The sequence below is a fragment of the Ahaetulla prasina genome, chromosome 2, assembly GCF_028640845.1.
Source record: "Ahaetulla prasina isolate Xishuangbanna chromosome 2, ASM2864084v1, whole genome shotgun sequence".
Classification (NCBI taxonomy): domain Eukaryota; kingdom Metazoa; phylum Chordata; class Lepidosauria; order Squamata; family Colubridae; genus Ahaetulla; species Ahaetulla prasina.
This window is the reverse complement of record NC_080540.1, coordinates 178562221-178586026: the sequence shown is the minus strand read 5'-3', so window position 1 is coordinate 178586026 and position 23806 is coordinate 178562221. Positions and strand designations below refer to the sequence as shown.

General features: G+C 42.8%; 1 protein-coding gene across 1 annotated transcript; it reads right to left on the bottom strand.

Moving 5' to 3' along the window:
• Nucleotides 1-3761: 3761 nt before the first annotated feature.
• MRPL4 (mitochondrial ribosomal protein L4) lies at nucleotides 3762-19746 on the bottom strand. Its single transcript, XM_058173395.1, has 9 exons — nucleotides 19596-19746; nucleotides 16707-16791; nucleotides 14278-14446; nucleotides 13743-13794; nucleotides 12158-12275; nucleotides 8142-8248; nucleotides 6522-6631; nucleotides 5090-5160; nucleotides 3762-3993 (listed from the first exon to the last, which is right to left on the bottom strand). The coding sequence occupies exons 1-9, from the start codon at nucleotides 19731-19733 to the stop codon at nucleotides 3848-3850; spliced, it is 996 nt and encodes a 331-aa protein (XP_058029378.1). The 5' UTR covers nucleotides 19734-19746; the 3' UTR covers nucleotides 3762-3847.
• Between the last annotated feature and the right edge of the window lie 4060 nt (nucleotides 19747-23806).

Sequence of the window (23806 nt, the reverse complement as noted above, 5' to 3'; positions counted from 1 at the left end):
GGTGATTTGTAACATCCAAAGATTGCTTCCTTGGATAAATGTGGTACTTGTGGTTCATTTTCATCTTCTAACTCTCTAATGTAATAGAGGAGCGCCCCAAATCTGGTTACCTTCCAAAGATTATTCCTGATGTGCCTGGTGAGCAGCAAGTTTAATTAAATGCATGAATTCAAGGCCACTTGTCTCCAAGGTATCAAGTGCAATATGGCAAGGAATGGTGCTACTAAAGTAGGACCACTAGATGGAAGTTTGGGACCCCATAGTTTCTAAAAATTAAGCACCATATCAATTTTCTTATTTTAAAGAAACAACAGGTGTGGATTTCCAAAAATCGGTTCTCTTTGTGAGTTGCTATCAGGCACGAAAGGTCGCATCCACACCTGAAGGTCCAATTAAACTGACGTATTGCTCATCATGTCTATGCATAAGAATCTTCCTGACTGTTAACACCCTCTTGGGGTTAGCTAAGGCTCAATGAAACTCGAGAGGTTGGACTTGGTTCTCTTGTGGCTATGTAAGCATTCTAGGCTGATTCCTCTCTTCACTCCACCCTCAGGTTCTGCCACTCCTTTTCTTACATTTGTTCCTCAGTCTGTCTACTTAGTAGTTTGCTGTTCCTCTTCCTCTGGGAAAGAAACTGGAGGTCAGATGGATGACAGGCAATGTTCTTGTGTACTTCACAAACTTCTCTCATCTCCAAAAAGCATCTTGTTAAGAGCCTTTTCCTTTCTGGCTGTGTTGCTTCTTCACCGACGTGACCCATAATAGGTTCTTATGATTTGGGAAGGAGGATCTGCTGCTTTAAACCAGCGACGAGTGCAATCACAGAGATAGCAAACTTCCTTTTAATGGGGCAGATCTCGCTTTGCTATTGAGGAAGCCGAAGTATCATTGTATCTAATTCTGTGATTGCAATCTTTAATCCTTCCTTCAGAGACCTATGATCAGTCTTTTAGTAAGCATACACTACCTTCATTGTTAAGACAACTATGCAAAATAGGAAATGAGGTGGAATTTTTCCTCACTAGACTTTTCAGGGAGAGATTTTCCTCTCCCTTTTTTAAGATGATGTGTGAAAATTATTTTCAGGTTACGCTAATTTTGTTGCCTTCAAATGATAGAAGATAGCTGTGCCAGGTTTTAATAGTTTTTATCAAGATTGTCTCCTAAAGGCACAGGAAATGATAGAGGCACAAATAGTTTGCTCATCGTGGTTTATAAGAAATATCTTGGTTTATCCATTTAATCTCAGAATAGTTCAGTTGAACGAGGCCATCCTGTGAGCTCTGCAATGAGCATAATTTTTGAGTCCAAAATTTCAAACGTCATCTCCCATTTTGCAAGCTCTGCCCAATGTGCACCCACAGCGTGAACAGGATGTGCATGAATTCATGACTAAGTAAGCTATGCATAGATAGAACACCCTTCCCAGTCTCTAGAAGTTATATAAAGGAAATTTTGTAAATTTCAGCAAATTTATGTGTAAAACATTCTGCTCTGAATTTTGCTGTTGGAATGCTGGAAACTGATTTTTCTCTTCAGAAATGAAGATTAATTTGATGCTGGTTCAAATAAACATTAAATCAAATTCCATTTCTCACTGTGTCTTCAGTACTTACATGTGTAAGCACAAATATGTTTTCACGATAGATTAAGGGTTGCTCTTTCACTGTACTTCTCTTACATGCTGATGTTGCCTTTGAGGTTTTTAACTAAATTATTATAACAGTTTCACAAAATTGCCAAGGAATTCCACTGAAACAGGCAACTGATGTTTGCATAACTGCAGCCACCTCTATTTCAAAACTAAGATAAAAAAAGGAAGCCAAACTGTTTTCATTAGCAGTGTCCAAATCATTCTGAATTTGAACAGGCTTATTCTGAGTTCAAACCAGATTGCTTTAAACATAACTAAGGATGTTCCAAACATTCCAAAATGTTCCCATCCTCCTCCTCCCCAAAGTATTTAATTTTGAAATTCTGGGCCTCTGTGGCTCAGACTGGTAAGACAGTCTGTTATTAACACAGCTGCCTGCAATTACTGCAGGTTCTAGTCCCACCAGGCCCAAGGTTGACTCAGCCTTCCATCCTTTATAAGGTAGGTAAAATGAGGACCCAGATTGTCGGGGGCAATAAGTTGACTTTGTATATAAATATACAAATAGGATGAAGATTATAGCTAATATAGTGTAAGCCGCCCTGAATCTTCAGAGAAGGGCAGGATATAAATGCAAATTTAAAAAAAAAAAGCATTGGAGGTTTGTATGGTATTTCAGAAAGAAAGAACCTGGCCTGAAAAATGTTTAATAAAAGAAATTTAATAACTACAATAGAAAGATGATTTATTTACAGAAAATACATTATAGGGATAGGCACCTTGCTAACTAGATCCTACCAGGAGGGGAGTCAGAAAGCATTGCTCCATGCATGGGCCCAAGAAAGGGAGAAGGAAGTAACCTCAGGTTACTCTTTTAGACAAAGAGCAAAGAAGAGATGGTGAATACACCAGAAATTACTTCCCTCCCCACTTTCATGGTCAGTAGGCCATGAGGTATTGCAAACTCAGCACCACTGAATTTGTACTTCCAACCATATTTGAAGGCTGCTGAAAAGATCAGGATGAGCTGTCTGGAATCTGAAACAAAGTGGCATTTCAAGTACAAAGCATTTTGCACTTAGTTGTAAGTGTATCTATTCTATTAAAGTGTATACTGTATACATTTCAACAATATAAATTTACAATAAATGTCAATGCTGGAAAGTTTTTAGTATTACAACTCTACAAATTCAAATATTTATCTGTTCTCACAGTTTAGTAAGCCAGATAAGTAGTTATTTATGAATGTTCTGCGGAGCAAAAATAAGAACACATCTAATGGAAAAACATCATCATCAAATTAATATAAATTAATAAAATACTGAATTGGGCAAGGCTAGTCTCTCTGCATCTCTTCCTAAGTTACGATTCCAGCCATTATATTATGCCACTTCATTCTGTAGCTGTACCATCACTTTTTTGTTGCTCTGCCACTGACAAGTAATCTGCATTTAATCACTTCCCTCCAAATACATCTGAGGCTTGCTAACTTAAGTGAAGCATTATTGGTCAGGAATGTATAACAGTATCATGAAACATTTTTTCTTTACAATGTAAAATTTAAGATATTTCACACACACCCCCAAGTAATTTTTTTTTAATTTCTAGGAAGCTGACAAACCAGGGAAAAAGAAATAAAATTGAGAACTCCTTCTGTGGGCTAAGAAATTTTCAAAATTAGATGTGAAATAAGTTGGGTAGTTACTACAGTGCTAGTTATCGTGATTTCCACATTGAAGACCTTAAGGTACAGTGGAGGGGAAAAAATATTTTCCACAGAAGAACCTAACAATGAGGATTCCTAGCATCTACCTTCAAAGTCTATTTTTCACAGCAAGAAAACTAACACCTTGTTTTCCCCACAATCAAAAACCGTAAAGTCTTAGTTCTGTGAAAGCCCAGTTTACTCTTCCAATTTCTACTCAGGGGCTTCCAAAAGTGTAGTAACTAGTTGTTTCTGAAAACAAGATTCCAGGTTGTTGTTTTTTTTAAACCCTGTCAATAACCTTGGTTTGATTCAGCGAAATCTTTCCACCATTTCTCTGAAATATATTATAGAAATAGCGTTTCCTTCATCTAAATTAATTCCCAGAGTGATGCCGCATCATTTTTAAACTGAAAGCTTTGATTTCAAGGCTGCCCATACTCAAGAACACATGATGACTCAGGCAGAAAGTTTAGTTTTAATGTACATATTTTAAAAAAAATACACATGCACATCCACAAAATGGTCAGTCTTTGACAAATGAGCTAGGGGAAATCACTGTAGGGCAACCGGAAGGGATACAGTGGACTGTATCGCGAGTCATGCCATAGCAGTTTCTTTTCCAAGAAGGAGATGGTGTCCAAGGTGAGCACCAGGGTTTCATACTTCAGCATGCTGTATACATTAAGTCCTAGGGGTGAAAAGAGTTATTTTACTCCAGAGATGAAAACAGGAAAGAAGCAATCCTCAGCCCCAGAATCCCCCAAGTGTCTGTGGACCAGAAATCTTGGGAAACATTGTTGGCACCGGAAGATGCCAGTTACAGAATAGTTTTTAACTGTTTCTATTAAAGTAGTTAAGCTTTTATGTTTTATGTCTTGTGCACCACCCAGAATTGAGGGAAATGAGGGGGGAGGGAGGGGGAGAGAACTGGCTTCAATGCGGACCTCAAGTAAAACATAAGGACGACCAAATGGTTACATATGCCTGTTCTTAGCGCACTACAAAGACGGGCATCAAGAATATTTTAAAGTCATTCTTCCTGTGTACTGACATGCCTGACTGCGAGAAGTGCTTTTAAGACATTGGCTGCAGAAAGGAACAAACCCAGGTTCAAGCACCTGGTTAAGAGGTTGCTTGGCTTAAAACAACAAAAAAGGACTAAAAGAAAGGGAGTACGCAAGGCAGTGGCATTAGCTGCAGACATAACCTGTCCTGGATAATATAATACAGATAATAGCACTTCATAGGTGAGGGAAAAAACTGGAGTGGTGGAAGAAGGTGTTACAAGTTTCTTATGGCCTTTTATTGGAAAAAAATTTTTTAACAGATCCTTGGTGCTCTCTTGTGAAATATCAGGGTGTTAGTCATATACAGAAAGACATTCTTTCTGGAAGCATCTCCAAGATTTGCAGTTAATGTTTTCAGGCTGTAGGTGTAAATACCAACAGTTTGCAAAAATGAAGACTTAGACCTTTTTCCCAGATGAGGCCAGCTGCCCTGTCATTCTTTTTTTAAAATATAAGGCTTTATGTAAGATGGGATATATATTATCAATTCCTTTTATTTTTTGCTAAAACTATACAAATAACACAGCCCTAAACAATAAAAGAAGCGGCAGATCATCCCCAAAAGCGGAAAAGGACAAAAGAGTTTTCAGCACCATAGGAATTACAATGCAAGTTAGGGATTGAGAAAGGAAAGACAAGAGGCCTATGACTGGTTATCTAGTTTGAGAGGCAAGGACTCATCTATTGAAGAATCCTACCCATCCAATCTCAACTCACCTATTGCTGGCACCACTGTGAAGGTTTTAAGATTGCTTGTCGCAGACTGGATGTTTTCAGGTATTTCATCTCTGAAAGCCAAGAAGGTGAAATCAGGTATGTTATACAAACTCAGATCTAAGATCTTCTGAATGCAAACTTCTAGCTAGTGCCCTCCATTTGCTGGGTAGAAAACCCTTTCTGACTGCTGCCTCAACGCCTCAAATCTCTCCCATCTTTTGAGCAGTGGGTCAAAAATGAATGACACATTTCTTTAGTAAAAAAATTCAGGCTTCCTTAAGAATGACTTAGAAGCCTCAGCAAAATATCAGGGTTCCAGAACAGGACTAGCAACTGCAGCCAACCATTAGAGAAAAGTTCCCAGTGGCTCTCCTGCTCTCCTCCCATCATAAGCGCTAAGAAGTCTGCTTCCTGACATTCCATTTATTGCCTTCAAGGGTATCCCAATTTTGGAACTTCAGAACGAGGTTTGGGGCTCAAATACTGTTATTAGGAAAAGGGGTGATATTTGTTCCAAGGTACAAAAAAGAAATATCAGGCCCTTTCATTAATTATACAGCAGGTGCAAAAGACTTCTGTTTTACAGTCAAAAGATGCAGCAATTCTAGCACTCTCTAAAGAGGTCTTCGTAAAATTGGAAGCCTTTATAACACAATTCTGGGGAGTTTATAACTAAGGGCATTATAAAACTAAGAAAGTAAGAGCCATGGCAGGTGGGCACTGCACAGCATGGGTGGGTACCACAAGGTGGCACTATAAGCACAGGTGATTGCTGCTGGTGGGCATTATGTAGTGTGAGTGGGCAAGTTCCACATGTGCCAGAGTACAGGTGTATTGGCAGAAAGGCAGCAGGAGCAGGAGTGACTTGCAGGAGCAAGTTGCAACCTCTTGACAGCTTTCCCATTGTCTTTGCTTGTGGGAAGTCAGCAGGGAAGGGGTCAGAAATGGTGATCACATGACCCCAGGATGTTGTTAAGTGGTTACCAGGCTCCCAAATTTGCAACCATGAGACTGTGGGGACACTGAGACAGGTGCAATTTTGAGGTCCAAGTATGACTCACCCTCATTCAATTCCATTGTAACTTTGAACGGTTGCTGAAGGAGTGATTGTAATCCAAGGAGTACCTGTACTGTCATCCTTATAACTCAATGTATTAAAGTTGCCCCTTTGGTTGTCAATTCATGGGAAGATGAATAGCAGCAGACAAACTTCCATTTGGGAGCTTCAGGACAACAATAATCTTCTCACTCAGACTCCCACTAGCTAACTTATGGCTGCCCTGAGATGTAGCTTGAAAACAGATTTACAGGAAAAAATTCCATAGCTGAAGAGACCAGCAGTCCTAGACAAAACAAGGTATGTGTGGCATGTGTGTGAATGCACACGCGCGTATGCTCCACCCATTTTACCTCCCAACCAAAATCAACTCACACATCCACGAACAACACTGATCTCCCCCAACGCCTGTAGCGAGCCAAATCTGCCAAATACTGAGGATCAAAGGTCGGCATCTCTAGAGAGTCCACAATATGGAGATCACCCTGCAGGTTGGGGGGAAAAATAAGGACCTCTATATAATCCAGTGGCAGGTGAACTACTCCACCAGCACCCCTGTTTCTGGAACCATTTCGGAGTGAAAGAAAAAGGCTTCAGGTGGAGGCTTTAACATAGGGGTGAACCTAGCAGGTTCTGGAGAACCGGTAGTGGAAATTTTGAGCAGTTTGGCAAATACCACCTCTGTCTGGCCCCAGAGTGGGGTGGGAATGGAGATTATGCAGTATCCTTCCCCTGGAATGGGGTGGGAATGGAGATTTTGCACTATCCGTCCTCTGCTATGCCCACCAAGCCTCACCATGCCTACCAAACCACGCCCACAGAACCGGTAGTAAAAAAAATTGGATTTCACCACTGCTTTAACACCCCTGCCCGTCAAAAGCCTCCATATCCCCCAAGTCAATCAATCAGTTCAGCCAAAATATGGCAACACACTTCTGAAGCTTAAAAAAAGCCACGTGTTCCTTCTCTAAACCCCTTGCTCTCTTTCTTAACTCAGATTTCTGTGCAAAAGCATGCAAAATATTTGAAATATCGAAACTCCAAACCTACATCATCTTAAATGCAGAACGCTTAGAAAGTAATTCAGCAAAAATGCTCAAAACCATGTATAGTCTCTATCATTCATTAATAGAGCCCATCATTTCTCTAGCTTCTGTGCCTGCCTGACATAGCAGCTGCATTGAAAGTTTTAATTTAATGCATAGATCCCTTAAAGCAGATATGAGGCAATCGCAATGGGCTCATGAGAGGCCCAAAACATTTCTGAACTGTACAGAGAGCTGCTAAAGGGAGCATCCCAACTCTCTACTAGTACTCTACTCTACTAGCTGCTAAAGGGAGCATCTCTATTCTACTAGTACTCCCTACTAAAAGGAGCATCCATTGGAAAACTAGCTAGGAATCAACCCAACAAGAATAATAGATTCTCATCTAATCTAAAAATACAATGGCAAAAAGTGGAATAATTCATCAAGGAGACAAAAAAGGGAAGTAAATAGAGCAGGTGAATTTTTTCTGATAGATTATAATTAGAAACTGAATGGGTGTTATCCAGTAATGCCATTGAGAGCTGGAGAGCCCCCACTGCTGCTGATGTTAAGTCAGATTGGCCTACTGATTTTGGTTGTAATGAGATTTCTTGTTATTTTGTGGTTGGATTTTTCTTTCTTCTCAGGCTAAAGGAAAAGTCCCCACAGTACAACTGTCTATCACAAGGAATTATTTGTCTTTGGAGGAGTTTTCCCTAAAATGTTATCCTTGGAGATGGGCGCCTGCAGTAATGCACTTTTTATTTTCAACCCTGACTATGAGATTTAGTACCAACCTATTGTGGAGTGGGAGAAGCCTCTACCAAGATTTGGGTGAGGCATCTTGTAAGGAGGGGTTGGACTAGATGATCTACAAGGTCCCTTCCAACTCTGCTAATCGAATCGAATCGAATCATAAGCAGACCAGGACAGAACAAGCCTTCCCACTGCAATATGGCTCTCATACCTGCATCTGCTTGCTTGTCAGCGCCACCTTGAGGCCAAGGACACGCTGTTTCATGGGAAGCATAAAGTAATAGCTAGTGGGGCCACGAGGGCCAAAAGCCACACCACCTAGAAGGAAACAAAGGAAGGGTCAGTGAGCTCAAAGAGCTGCCTGCCAGAGCGCCACTCTTACACAACTGGGCTGGATGTGAGCAGCAGAACCAAATGGGCAGGGTGATGCTGGGGTTCAAGAACTGGGCTCAAACTGGAGAAACCCTGGCTCAAGGCCACCCTCAGCCACTGAAGCTCACGGGGTAGTTGGGGCCAGTCTTGTACTCCCTAGCCAGGTACTCCACCAGGATGTTATGAGAAATGAGAGTGCTATGTAATGTTGCTTCCAGGATACACTCTGTATAAAGGTGGTTCTCATTTAACAACCAAAAGTTTGAACTGGAAGGTTTTAAGAAAGTGGTAGGTGGTCTCGTATTTATGGTCACTGCGGTGTCCCTGTAGTCACATGATCTAGGCACCTGGATCACAACAACCACACATCACTCCATCCCTCAGTCCATTTGCAGCCTTCTTTGCTGGCTTCCTACATGCAAAGTCAGTGGGGAAGCTTGCAGAAGGTCACAAGTGGCAGCTTGTGACATTATACTTAACAATGTTGCAGGATTCACTTAATGATGGCAACTGGAAGTGCTAGTTGCCTTTGTTAAGTGAAGGCTCTGCACTGCCTTGAGCTCTGGAGGGAAAAAATAAGAGAACTTTAACAAACAGGCAAATGAATGGCAGTTTTTATGATGGGCTGAGAAAACAAATCAGAGAGGGATTTCTCCCTCCTGATCAAAAACCATGAGACAAATTTCAGACTCAGGTATTTCTAATTCTTAAAAAAAATATCTTTAAGAAAACAGAGGCTTCTAGAGGGGCCTATTTACAAAAGAAAGAAGAAGAAAAATCTCACTCCTGTCTGCAGGAAAGCTGTGAAATCAAAAGAACACTTGCAGAAATGAGAAAAAGCAAGGCAAGAAGCAATGTGTTGTGACCCAGGTTCCTGGACCTACGATCATCGTGGTGATCATCCTGATTTACTCCCGGTCCAGGGAAAGCCACCTTCGACACGTCGGTCTGGTTCTGCAACGCTTGCGGGAGCAACAACTCAATGCGAAGCTGGAGAAATGCGTCTTCTTCCAGACTTCCATAGAATTCCTCGGGCATATCATCTCGCCCGAGGGCATAGCCATGGACCCACGCAAAGTAGAAGCTTTGTGTAGCTGGGAAGCCCCTCGTCGGGTGAAGGATGTTCAGCGCCTGCTGGGCTTCGCCAACTACTACCGGACCTTCATCCCGGGCTTCGCCACACTGACGGCTCCACTTACCCAGCTCCTCAGGAAGGAGGTCGCGTTCCGGTGGGGTCCCCCGCAGCAAGAAGCATTCACAGCCCTCAAGAAAGCCTTTGTCACGGAACCTGTCCTGAGGCATCCCGAACCGCTCCAGCCTTTTGTGGTGGAGACGGACGCGTCCAATGTGGCTCTTGGAGCGGTGCTGCTACAGGCTCCGACGAATGGCGGCACACTTTTTCCCTGCGCTTACTACTCCCGGAAACTCAATCCTTTCGAGCGCAACTACACCATCTGGGAAAAAGAGTTGCTGGCTATCAAGGCTGCATTCGAGGCTTGGCGACACCATCTGGAGGGGGCCCGACATCAGGTGGAGGTCCGAACGGACCATCGGAATCTCGAGCACCTCACCACAGCTCGGAAGTTGAACCAGCGGCAGATCCGGTGGTCGTTGTTTTTTGCCCGGTTCAACTTCCGCGTGACCTACATTCCCAGCGGTCACAACCGGAGGGCGGATGCCCTGTCCCGCAAGCTGGAGTACCTCTGCGCCAAGGACCCCCTTCCTCCACGGACGGTGCTGCCAGCAGAAGCCTTGGCCGCAGCACAGGAACCAGTGGACTTGCGGGCCCAGGTGCGAGAGGCGCAGCGCCAGGATGCCTGGTCACAGCAAAGGAAAGCGGAGGTGGGCCCGCGTCTCCTTGGACCTTGGAGGAGGACTTACTCAAGTTTCGGGGGCGATTATACGTGCCCACAGGACCACTCCGAGCCCTCATCATGACCCAGTGCCATGGCAACCCTGCAGCAGGACATTTTGGGTTCTTCAAGACCCTCCATCTGGTGACACGGACCTTGTGGTGGTCCCGAGTGCGGCATGATGTACATGCCTACGTGACATCCTGCGTACCGTGCCGGCAAGCCAAGGCCGCCACGGGGGCCCCTCCCGGGCTCCTCCAGCCCTTGCCGACACCCGACAGACCCTGGGGGGCGATCTCCATGGACTTCCTGACGGACCTGCCACGGTGCTGGTGGTGGTGGACATGCTCACCAAGATGGCACACTTCATCCCATGCCGCGGACTGCCCACAGCCGCAAAAACGGCCCATCTCTTCCTGCAGCACATCTTCCGCCTCCATGGTCTACCGGACAGGGTGGTTTCGGACCGCGGAGTTCAGTTCACAGCTCGCTTCTGGAAGAGCCTGATGGCCGCGTTGGAGGTGCAGGTGTGTCTGTCGTCATCGCACCATCCGGAGACCGACGGGGGTACAGAGAAGGTCATCGGTATCCTGGAACAGTATCTCCGTTGCTTCATCAACCAGCAGCAGGACAACTGGGCCGATTACCTGTCCCTGGCGGAGTTTGCTTTTAACAACTCTCAGCACACCTCTACTCAGATGACCCTGTTCTTTGCCAATGTGGGGTACCATCCGCGGCTCTTCCCTCTGGCACCACCGGACTCTCCTGTTCCCGAAACGCAGACCTTCCTGACGGAATTGCATGCGGTCCAACAGTTGGTACATCAGCAGCTGGATCGGGCAAAGGAAGACTACAAATGGTCCGCCGACCGCTCCCGACGGGCAACACCTCCTGTCCGACCGCCCGGTAAAGAAGTTGGACCACCAATTCATCGGCCCGTTCCCTGTCGAGGCAGTCATCAACCCGGTAGCCTACCGACTGACCCTGCCACGATCCATGCGGATCCACCCCGTCTTTCACCGGTCCCTTCTGGTTCCTGAGGCCACACCGAGTCCCCTTCAGTGCCCAACAGCACCCGTCACTGTCGCCAAGGACGGGTCGGAGGAATACGAAGTCCACAGCGTACGAGACTCCCGCTGGCTGAAGGGTCGTTTCCAATATTTGATCGCGTGGAAAGGATACGGGACTGATTTCTCCTGGGTAGATGCCTCCGACGTTCATGCCCCTGACCTGGTGCAGGCCTTCCATGAGCAGAACCCAGCCCGACCACATCCCGATCGTCAGCCCTGAGAGAAGGGCCCTGCGGTGAAGGATAGTGTTGTGACGCAGGTTCCTGGACCCGGACTCCTGGACTCGGATGATTCAGAAAGTGAGGGAGAAGACCTGGCAAGGCCTGCTTCTCTTGGGCCCTCTCCCTCCCTGACACCCACCCAAAGGGAGGAGGAGGGGCCGGCAAGGCCTGATTCTCCCGGGCCTTCTTCTGATTTGGCAACGCCCAAGAACAGTTTTGGAGTGATGCAAGACTGCACAGACGTGACCGTTGGGACAAAGCCAAAGAATGATGGTCATGCACTGACATCTGCAGAGACTATAAAAAGGAGGTGGAACTTCCTGGTTTTTTGTCTTGGACAAAGCAGTGAATTTGCGCAGGCCAACTGTATCAGTGGAGGGAAGAATATATTCGTGAGTAATTCTGGCCTTATCTATAATTTCCTCGTTATCTCCAGAGACTTGGCAGGCCCATGGGTAGACGTGGCCAGAACATTTATCTATGTAAATAAATTAGAAGAGAAGGCCTTTGACTGAGTCTTTGTTGGGAGTATTGGGGGAGGGAAACAGAACACAATGTTTACCCCAAAATAATATATCTTACAAAGCTAGTAGTTAGATACAATCTATTTTGTGTTCCTCTGCTGTGGTCTGATGTAATGGCCACATACTTGCCCACTTTATTACAAGAAATGGGAAGAGCTGAGAACCAGAGAGAGATCTTTTCACTCACCTCCGTGCCATATAGGTGATCGGATGCTGCCGTGCCGTGCCCTACCCGTGCCCTTCTGCCTCCAGGGTTTCCTACCACCACCACTCATCTCAGCCCGTGTCTTGGTGTTGGCATAACTCTGGAAATGAAAAGGAAGATCGGAGACTAAAGCTGGAGCAGGATGTGTCAGAAAGGAAGTTCACCAGAGCAGGGCTCTCCAACCTTGGCAACTTTAAGCCTGGCGGACTTCAACTCCCAGAATTCCCCAGCCAGCTTTGCTGGCTGGGGAATTCTGGGAGTTGAAGTCCGCCAGGCTTAAAGTTGCCAAGATTGAAGACCCGTGCACCAGAGTGTTCCATGAAGTTCCTGCTTGTCATTTCTTTCACCCACTCAAGAGTTTTACAAGTTAGCTTAAGTTTTTACCTCTTTTCCATGGATCCAAGAACAACTAAGACAGAACAGACTGCCTGATCGGAATTCATGGATTAAATTGAATTTGAACCAGGGGCTCCCCATAGCAGCTTCTTCAGATGACTTCAACCTGATGCCTTTTTCTTTTATCCCCAAATATTAGGAAATGTTTACAATGATGGCAGAATCATCAATCTGACACACAATTTCTGGAATCTATACAGAGGAGGCAGACTCTGTTCACTGCCAGGAGTTCGATAGTAACTGGCTCAAGGTTGTCTCGGCCTTCCATCCTTCCAAGGTCATAAAAGGAGGACCCAGATTGTTGGGGACAATATGCTGACTCTGTAAACCGCTTAGAGAGAGCTGTAAAGCATTGTGAAGCAGTATATAAGTCCGAGCACTATTGCTATAAAAAGGACTTTCTAAGCATGCAATCATTATTATGGCAGTTGTCCCTTTTAGTATTTTGTGCTGCACAATTAAGGTATACACAGTTTTACAGAATAACAACCCTCAGGGATGTACAATCTTAACTTTTGATGCTAGTAACATAGTACCCAACCTCCTGCCAAAATCAATCAACAATAATGGAATTTCACAAGGTAGAAATGTAGACGTGTCTAAATTGTATTCTACAAGACCTGCCAACTGAGCTCAGTATTAAGGGCCATTTATGATTTGAAGAAGAAATAATCATTTTCTTTGATCCTATTTTCTAAGGTGTTACAGTTTTGCTCCAAATGGGAAAGCTGGCAGAAGGTTACAACTTGCACCCATAGGTCACTCCCGTTTTCACCCATTCAATGGCACATGAGGCACTTGCCTGTATCCTCACCTTAACGTCCAGAAAATGAACAGGTATGTGATCCTTATGGCTGCAAAACAAGCCATAGCTATTGACATGGACAAGTCAACTAGTTTTTTTAGTGTTTGTGGAATGATATTCAGTGCTCTTAACTGTAACTGATTAAAAATGGTGAGAGCCAAGGCCCATTTGTGCTTTCTTTGGAGTGGGAGAAATATAAGGTTACTTAGATATCCAGCTTTACCCTGGAAGACTGTTTGGGAATGGCAGCACTTTTCATGCAGAAGTGCCCCTCTAAGACTATTGCACACATCTCTCTGGACAGGTAACCTCAGGTACAATTTAATTATCCAAGGCATCTGTTGCAATCTGCATTCCAATACTCACAATTCTTTTGAAATTCCTCTGCCAGACAACCACTGAATGTAGAATATCAAGGCTGAAAGGGAAAAATACAGAGACACGTTTCAGACAGAAGCAATAGCTAGCAAAATATATGAGAAGCAAACAATGTTAAAGTGCACCCAAACAATAGAAAGAGACACAGGCAAACCAGTTTGGTATTACTGCCCTGGAATTTCTCAGTTGCTCATAGCTCTAATAGCTAAGATATACGCATATCAGATTTTCAATGCCATACAACTCTGACTTCATATGAATTGTATAGTCCAGGACAACAGATTCATGTATATCAGTAAGTGGGCCAGATGCTGTCCTTGGAGATGACTCCTAATGTATTAAAATCTCTGCAGCTCTTGCCTGGTAATCATTATTAAATTGTATTTTTGCCCCATCCCTTCTGTCATAACTTTCTAACCCTCACCTGAAAAAAATCTCTATCGCTTCTTGGGAAGGGGGGGGGGGAATAATGAGATAGCTTGCTCAGTTTCAGTATGGAAATGAATAATACAACAGCCTTTACCGAGGCATCACTGCAAATACATCTGGATGCAAGTCTGCCAAGCCCAGATGCCTAGCATCGTAATGTTGCAATGATTCGATCCAAGCTTGGACTGGCTTAAGGTGTTTGGGGAAGGGGAGGCTGCATTTCCGTAGAATTGGGTTACTGGAGACTACTTCAGGAGATGTTTCTAAGAAAAAAAAGAGAGAGAAAAAGACACAGCGCAATCATTTCAGAGGATCCTTTAGATGGGATAAAAGAGTTACAGATCATACCTAACTCATACAGGTAGTCCTCAAGTTAGAACTGTAATTGAGCCTGGCAATTATGGTTGTAAGTCGTGATGGCTGTAATGTGTCATTATGTGACAGGACCTGATTTTATGAGCTTTTTTTGGGGTGTTGGTTAAGTAAATCCATTATTCACTATGGAACAGTTTTTCCCAGAAACCAGAAGTAAATGCCAGGAGATTTGTTGTTGTTGTTGTTGTTGTTGTTGTTTGGAGGGGATCACAAATTGCCGTCACATGACCACAGGGCACTGCAAATGGCCATGAATCACATGACCAGGGAGAGGAGTCAGGGGATGTCGTAACTACTGAACTAGTTGCAAGTAGCTTTTGGGCAGTCTGCTGTAAATCGAGGATTACCTGTATTACATGTTGGATAACCTATATACACACACACCCTTAATGTCAAGAAAAAAACAAAATATTCCTTATCCAGTTTATAAATACTTGCTTTCTTTGCTACCTAGAGAAAATGCTGCTGCCTCATCATGGGTGCCTTCTTTAAAAGCCAGCAACAGAATATTTTCCCCAAAAATATAATAGAAGATTTCAGACTAAAACTGGAAAAATATTTAAAGGAAATAAGTACTATTACCAACATGCTTCACAGGTAACTAAACTGAAACAATTATTTCCCATTTCCAAATGCTTGCATCAAATATGTAGGGCTTATAGGAGTAGTATAAGCAGTTGTCTGAAGCAGTCCGAAGTTTTGCTGATGATGTTACCTAGCTTGAGAGACAAAACGTTTGAAAGCTAAACAGCAAGCTCAGAGAACAAACCACTGCCAGCATAAGCAGTTTTTCCTCTGAAGAGGCTATCCTGTCTTACCAAATGGAATATACTACATCTCTTCCACCTCAATACCAGGGAAGATTCTGGAAAAGATAATCAAGCAATCAATCACCGAACACCTAGAAGCAAACAAGTAATAACCAAAAGCCAACATGGGTTTGTTAAAAACAGATCATGCCAGACTAATCTTATTGCGTTCTCTGACAAAGTGATAAAATTAGTAGACCAGAGGAATGCTGTTGATATAATTTACTTGGACTTCAGTAAAGCATTTGATAAAGTAGACCATAACCTACTACTAGATAAAGTAGAAAAATGTGGGTTCGACAGCACCACCACCAGATGGATTCGTAACTGGCTGACCAACTGCACTCAACGTGTAGTCCTCAATGGAACTGCATCTACATGGAGGGCAATGTGAAGCATCTGAAAGATGTTTTTCATAAAACTATTTTTTCACAAAAGCTTTAAAAGGACAAGTGCAAGTAAAATGGTTGTGTGCACATTCACACACAGGCAAATTTAAGCCTTTAAAGCAACCCTGTGAGACTTCCCAAATTGTCTCTGTTTAAACACTTTACTCACAAATGTTTTGCTAATAATGTTTTGCTAATAATATGCTTTATGAAGAACCTATTTCATTGCACATCCTTAATATGGATACAAGAAAAAGGAAAAAGGGGAAAGACTCAGAAAATTACATCTAAAAACCTTCAAACATGGATGAACAATAGGTTTTTTTGAGAAATTCTAAACCGTAACAATTTTCATTTCCACAACTGATCGATATTATATCACATATCTGAGTCATTTAAACAAAAAATGGTTGTGAATAATGTAAATTGTAACCTGACTCAACTGGAAGAGAACAGTTTGGGAGAGGATGAGTTTCCTTTTTTTTTTTTAAATTACAAAAAGTAGTCTCTTATATTTGCTAAACATCCTGTTTTTGTCTGAAGAGCTGACCATAGGAATTCTGACAAGGTTACTTCAAAAGATTTGGAATCAAAAGATTCCGAAACATTTCTAAAACATGTTTTTGCAAAATAATATTGGAAGAAGACAAAAAAAAACCCTATTCCCTACTGCACATCACAGCTTGGAGTAGGCACCAGTATTTGGTACATTCAATTAACTTGTACCAATAGAATAGCAGTTATGCTGTTGGCCCAAGGCTGGGGAAACTTGGCTTCTAATCTAATTTCATTTTGCATAGAATTCAGTTAGTTACCCTGGTCTAGCCGGTAACTCTCAGGCTAACCTAGTTCATAGAACTACTGCTATAATAACTTGTGGTAATGGAGAAGAATCACAAATATAAATTTACATACATAGAAGTAAATCATGCTCTATGAAATAAACTTACTTTGCAATGAAGATTCATCCACCACAGCAGCTGGACCATCTACGTTGCCAACCAAACTTTGTTCTTTTGACAATGTAAAAATAAGCTTGGGATAGAAAATGAAACAAAGATGATCTCCAGTGCAAAGACTGTGTTCAAGCAGAATGATAAACTACATTAAAGCATGAGAAAGGAAAAAATGATTGGTAAATAGCCAGGCTCATAGCTAATTCTTTTTTCCCCTGTTTGCTAAAACAGGAATAAGCTAGAATTTAGTTTCACATTAGCAGCTGTTTTTTGGTTACTGCAAACTGGACATTGTGGTTTAAAGCAAATAGTAGTTAAAGTGAAAAATTACTCCAGATATTTTGGACTATAACTGACAAAGTGCACAACTGTTGGTATTTTGGCAGGCCAAGCTATGGGGAACTATACTTCCAAGTTAAAAATCTAAAGAACACTCTGACCTATGGTTCATTGGATAAATGTGTTTTGATGGATTGTCATTAAGCCACTTAGTTTGTATCACTATTACTTATATCTGGAATATCCTTTCTTGTACCCAACCTTTTAATCATTGCAAAGGCAAATAAAATATCTGAGATGAAATACAGCACAGAGCTCCAATTCTGTGCATCCTTATTTAACCCAGTACTGAGTTGATGCAGAGACATTAAAAGAAGTGTCTTTTTATATCCATTCCATTATCCTTGCCATCATCTTTCTTAACACATTCCATAGTTCCCTGTGCTACTGAATATGAGCAGCAGGAATATTCAGCAGCAGGGGATCTGATTATGATCCCCAACATTTTTCTATGTAGTTTTATAAAATTCATTGGACATAAAAGTCAACCATATTTGCTAATTTGTTGAACTACCTATTACAAACCAAAATTACTCCACAGCACTGTCCAAACACAGCCAATGTGATTAACTATGGTTCAACATTTCGTGGAAATGGTGCAACTCAGTAAACCAGTGCTGTACTTAATAAATAATGAACACCCAACATGAGCACAATGCAAAAAGGTATCACTTTCCCATAAAGCCTGCAAATGCCTTGTAGCACTGTGCATTTCTGCAATGTAGCACTGCTCAGATGCATTGGACAAGTCCTACAATCCCTAATTGCACTTCTTCCAAAACAGTGCTACCTTAAAAAGAGGTCATGTTCATGCAACTTGCTAAAACATGAGTATTCTTAATCAAGATTATCTGAATTAAACAGAATTAACTGGGATTAAGCATAGCCCCAAAGCAAAACAAGCTTTGATTTAGTATGTTCTGTGAACTCAAACTGATCTTATCTAATAAGAGAGTTTACTCTTATTAACAGATTATTCTTAAATGAGATCTAGTGTTATAGAAAATAGATGTTTATCAAGAAGTCACAAGCATGAATCCCTTCAGATACTATATTTATGCTGTGATCTTAGATAAGTCATTATCTCAATTTAATTGTCCCACAGGGATATTACGAGGATGATTCATAAAAAGAACCATGGGAAGAAATCAGTTTAAATTAATAAGCAAGGTAGAAAACCAAACAAACAGCTGCTAAATAAATAAAAGGAAAAGAAACTTTGAGACCAAAGATTAGTTCTTATGCAATATGAGAGCATGCAATGGATTTCCTATGCAGTTTCCGATCAAATTTTGGATTGCCCAGGACAATCAGGAGATTATTCTGATCTCAGAAGATGTAAACATAGTGTCTGTACTCATACAAAATAAATAGCAATGGAAAACGCAAATAGAGAGTCAGTTTGGTGTAGTGATTAAGGCATCAGGCTAGACATCGGACAACACCTTATGCACAAAGCCACCTGGCTGACCCTGGATCAGTCACTTTCTTTCAGACCTAGGAAGGAGGCAATGGCAAACCACTTCTGAAAAGTCTTGCCAGGAAAACTGAGAACTGGACACGAGTGAATGGAACAGGGGAGGGGGGAGGGGAACCACAACGATTCAACCCATTAACCTATGCTAAGTTTGCACATCACACAGACCCATAAACCAGTGATGAAATCCAAATTTTTTTACTACTGGTTCTGTGGGTGTGGCTCGGTGGGCGTGGTGTGGCTTGGTGGGTGTGGCTTAGTGGGTGTGACAGGGGAAGGGTACTGCAAAATCCCCATTCCCTCCCCACTCCTGCAGGAAAGATATTGCAAAATCTCCATTCCCACCCCACTATAGGGCCAGCCAGAGATGGTATTTGCAGGTTCTCCGAACTGCTCAAAATTTCTGCTACCGGTTCTCCAGAACCTGTCAGAACCTGCTGGATTTCATCCCTGCCATAAACTGACTGCAGAACTGAATTCAATACAATACATTAATCTAAAATGTGGTTGCTCTCTTGGGAACTAAGGTCACCCAAACTTCATAATTGTAACTATTTTACCTTATTAAGCCAAGAATAATCCTTGGATATTGAGCCCGATTTATTAAACATATTCTTTATGTGGTGAAATGTTAGACTACCATAAACCCCAACCGTGAAGAACTAAAATCACCTAATTTAGGGTGAATTAATTCAACACCCATGAAACATTATACTGCCATAAAGAAACGGCATGGTTAAAAACATTTTATAGTTATTTGCTGAAAGTGGAGACTCCGTGCATAGAACCAGTATCCCTCCCCCCCACAGAAAATATGATCAGCTTTCTCAAGGGTCATCTAATACAGGGGTCTCCAACCTTGGCAACTTGAAGACTTGTGAACTTCAACTCCCAGAATTCCTCAGCCAGCTTTGCTTCAATTCTGGGAGTTGAAGTCCACAAGTCTTCAAGTTGCCAAGGTTGGAGAGCCTTGATCTAATAGTCCCTTAAGGGGACCTCATTCCTTGCACAACAAATTCTTCCCGGCCACCCAGTAGCTTCCTGCCCGGCTTCACAATCTCTCTCACCCGCGAAGCAGCTCTCCGGCTCGACAAGGGAGCTAACAGGCGGATCATCGCGGAGAAAGAACCCCCTTCCCCTCGAAATAAGCAAGGGGCATGCACACCAGGGGGCATGCCGCTTCCGGCTCGGAGTGATGACGTCATCCTACACAGTGTCAGAGCAGAAACATTAAAAAGTGCAGGAGGGTAGTGGGAGGTCTTGGGGGCAGTCTTGATTTTAAAAAGCATTCTGTAGAATGTGTTAAACACTGTAAAAGCGAGGAAGCTCCCTTCCAAGTCACCTAGATTAAAAATAAAAATCTATTGATAGATAGATGTATATGCACGCCATTCCGTCAACGGAAGTAATCTCTTTTAACCGGAAGTTAACTCTGCCTCACCACGGTCTCTCTCTATGATCCCCATAAGCTACACGCGCTTTGAGGCGGCTAGTGGCGGGAGCTAAACTTCTGGTGGGCGTGGATTAGACTCAAAACAAGACGGAAGTGGGAGGGGAGAGAGAGGGTTGGGCAAAGCCAAGCTGAGTTGTAAAATTGTGTAGGGTTACTGCCTGAGGGATTCTGGGAGTTGAAGTTCTCACACAGCTTGAAGCCGCCAAGTGGAAAAACACTGTCCTAGGCTGATGCTGTGACTTGAAGGTCGGACTGAAGGAGATCCGCGTTCACATCCCCACTTAGTCACCAAGTTTCTTTCCCCCCCCCCTATATATATAGGGGAACTGTATATAGCTTGTTATTGTGGGAAGCCACCCCTCTCAGAAGAATGAAATATTTTAGGAAATATTAAAAAGGCAGAATATTATATTTCCCTAAAGGAGAAATAGGGAAACATGCTCTTGGAGACAGAAAACAGCCCCCAAGTCTTTTTTTTTTTTTTTTTTGTTTTTTTTTTTTTGTTTACATTTATACCCCGCCCTTCTCCAAAGACTCAGGGCGGCTTACAGTGTATAAGGCAATAGTCTCATTCTATTTGTATATTTTTACAAAGTCAACTTATTGCCCCCCCAACAATCTGGGTCCTCATTTTACCTACCTTATAAAGGATGGAAGGCTGACTCAACCTTGGGCCTAGTGGGATTCGAGCCTGCAGTAATTGCAGGCTGCTATGTTCTAATAACAGGCTTCTTAACAGCCTGAGCTATTACGACCCTTTTCTTAATAGCCCCCAGCAGATATTTTGTGCCCATTGAGAAAGATTGGGACAGAGAAGAAGAGATGATGGATAGGAATAATTTCCCTTTAAATATTAAAGTAGCCTGATTGTAAGATGAAAGAGGCAGAAATAAAATTAGATAGGGGAAATATTAGAATATAAATTTTTATAGAATGAATAAAAATAATAGATTAGAAGTTTACACGTTAGGCATTTTTTTATGTATGTTTAAATAATATGAGGATCACTTAAATTTGATAAATGTGATAAGAGATTATTAAAATTGTTAGCATGAATTGGATTAATAAGAATGATACTTAGAAATAACTTTGCCTATACATAATAGAGAAATGTTTAGATTGAACAAGAAAGATATAGGTGGAAGTAGAGATAAAGATGAGGAGTTAGGCATTTTTTGTTTATGTATGTTTAAACAACATAATGAGGATTACTTAAATTTGACAAATGTGATACAGATTATTATTGTTACTGTGAATTGGATTAACATGAATGATACCTGGAACCAACTCTGTCCACACACAAGATTGATGTATATTTCAAAAAAAGAATAAAAATATATTTATATATGTGCTCATAAATATAAAAATATATTTATGAGCACATTGCATCAGCCAAACTTCAGCCAACCTTGGCTCAGACAAACTCCTAGAATTTGTACCTGGCACTATGGGAGTCTGACAACAACCAATAGAATACATATTCTTGCACAGGAACAGGAAGTTCAAGTGCAAAGCCAAAGAAAAGTTGTAAAAGCCCCTCACTCTCAACTCCATGTGGTCAGCTGCCCAGGACCATCCATGTGGTTCTGCTTTATCGTTAAACCCCGTTTCCAATCAGCCTTCATGTTTCCAGTGTCTTTCTCCCAGCTTGGAACTGAATCAGATGGATATTTCTTCTAACATTACTAATTTAGCAAATAATGAAGATTATAAAAAAAAACAAGAAGTTTTTCTTTGTGTTTAGTTTAGTTTAGTTTAGTTTATTGTCATTGCACATGGTACAATAAAATTAAATGCTGTCTTCAGTATACATTTTAACTATAAAAATAAAAACACAAACATACATCCTTTACATTCTATATAATGGAAATTGAAAACCCAAAATTGCACTATACCATAAAATCAATATGGTTATTTCACTGGGATAGAAGCTTTTTTTCAGCCTATTTGTCCTTGTTTTTATTATCGTGTACCGTCTGCCAGATGATAATAGTTCAAAAAAAGGGTGCCCAGGATGAGATGAATCTTTAAGAGTATTTTGAACTTTCTTAAGGCACCGGGAGCTATAAAGCTCTTCCAAGGAGGGGAGAGGGCAACGTCTGGGCAATGACGTTGACCCTCTGGAGTGCTGTTTTATCTGCCACTGTGCAATTGGCAAACTATACACAGATGCAGTAAGTTAAAATATTCTCACCATATTCTCACATTATATCATATTTGCGTTCACAATATTCTTAATGCAACTTCAAAACAATTTTGTTGTACCCATCTTTTTACTTATGACTGTGTTCCTATATATTTGTAATATGTTGCTTCTATGCATTATGTACATTGTAGTATGTATGGTGATACTGCAGCCTTTTCAGAAGAAAAACTGAAGGAGGGGATGTTTCTTTTCATTAATTTATTTTACATAGACACATTATTCTTTAGTGGACCTGCACAGGAAGGGCAGCAATTGACATAGGATTAGTTAGCCAAAAGCAGTCCTTGTTAAAGCTGCCACCTGTGAATCCAGTGACAGCTGAGGATCAAGCAGTAACTCTCTGACTGCAACTATATTAAGCATATTTCAGTTACTGTTTCCATTTCAGAATGGCAGGATATTATGCCATCAATTTTAGGAACCTGGCTCAAGATAGCTCCAGGGATTGGAGACTATGCAGGGTTCAGGTTGCCCATCCCTATTGTAGAAAATTACTATAAAGGTCTGGGAACAGTGTAGTGGTTAATGCATCAGACTAGAAACTGGGACATGGTGAGCTTTGCCTTAGGTATAAAGCCAGCAAGGTGACCTTGATTCAGACCTTTTCTCACAGTCTTACGAAGCAAGCAATGGCAAACCATTTCCAAAATCTTGCCAAGAAAACTGCAGAAATTTGTCCAAGCAGTTGTCAGGAGTCAAAAACTGACTCAAAGGCACAATAAAAAAAAGGTGGGGGGGAGTTGTAGGAAGTCCAGGCATATCCCATTACCAATAATTTTCAAATGCTGAAATTGGAAACACAACTTTACTGAGATTAATTCCATCTGCGCATGTCTAAGATGGCGCCGCCCTGCTGATCGGGGGAGCGGCGACCGGCCTTTTCGGGCTCTATCCGGGTCTGGGGGGGGCCTGAATAACATCTTAGGCCCCTGCCCTGATGGAGGAAGATCCAGCCACCCTAAAAAAGGGTGGCTGGGCGCTGTGTGACTCTGAGGGGCGTTGGGAGGAACCCCGGAGTCACAGCGCCTTGCAGGTAATCCTGGCGGCCTGCCGAGCCGCCGCCAGCCTTTTTGGCGGCGGCGGCGGCGGCGGCAGTGGGGGGGCGTTGACATCGCCCCCTGGACTTCTGCCTGGAAGACTCAGGCAATCCAAAGAAGGGTTTTAGAGTTTGGGCGTCTCCGGGGGCAATGGGAGGAGCCCCGGAGGGGCTGCGCCCCAATGAAGATCTGGAGGGCCGCCTGGGCTCCATCGGCCTCTTTGATCTCACGGCGGCGGCGGTGGCGGCCTGGTTCTCTTCGTCGGGCGTTGGCGCCGGTGGAACCCCGGGACTGCTGGTGGGTTTTGGCGACTGGTGTCCCCTCCCGGATGGTGGAGATTCCAGTGGCCTGCTTGCGGTGGCGATGGGGCTTTCCCGGCGGCGATGGCCGGGCGGAGGCGGTAGGCGGCAGCGGCCTGCCCCGGTGCTTTGAGGCGGCGGATGGCCCGGTAGGCCCAAGGTGGTTGTGACCTTGCCCTAATGGCGTGGATATTTGATAGCGCCGGAGGAAGGCCCGCGGGCCCAGCGGATGCCCCTCCATTATTTACCATCTTTAAATAATATCTTTACCATCGTGCCTCCC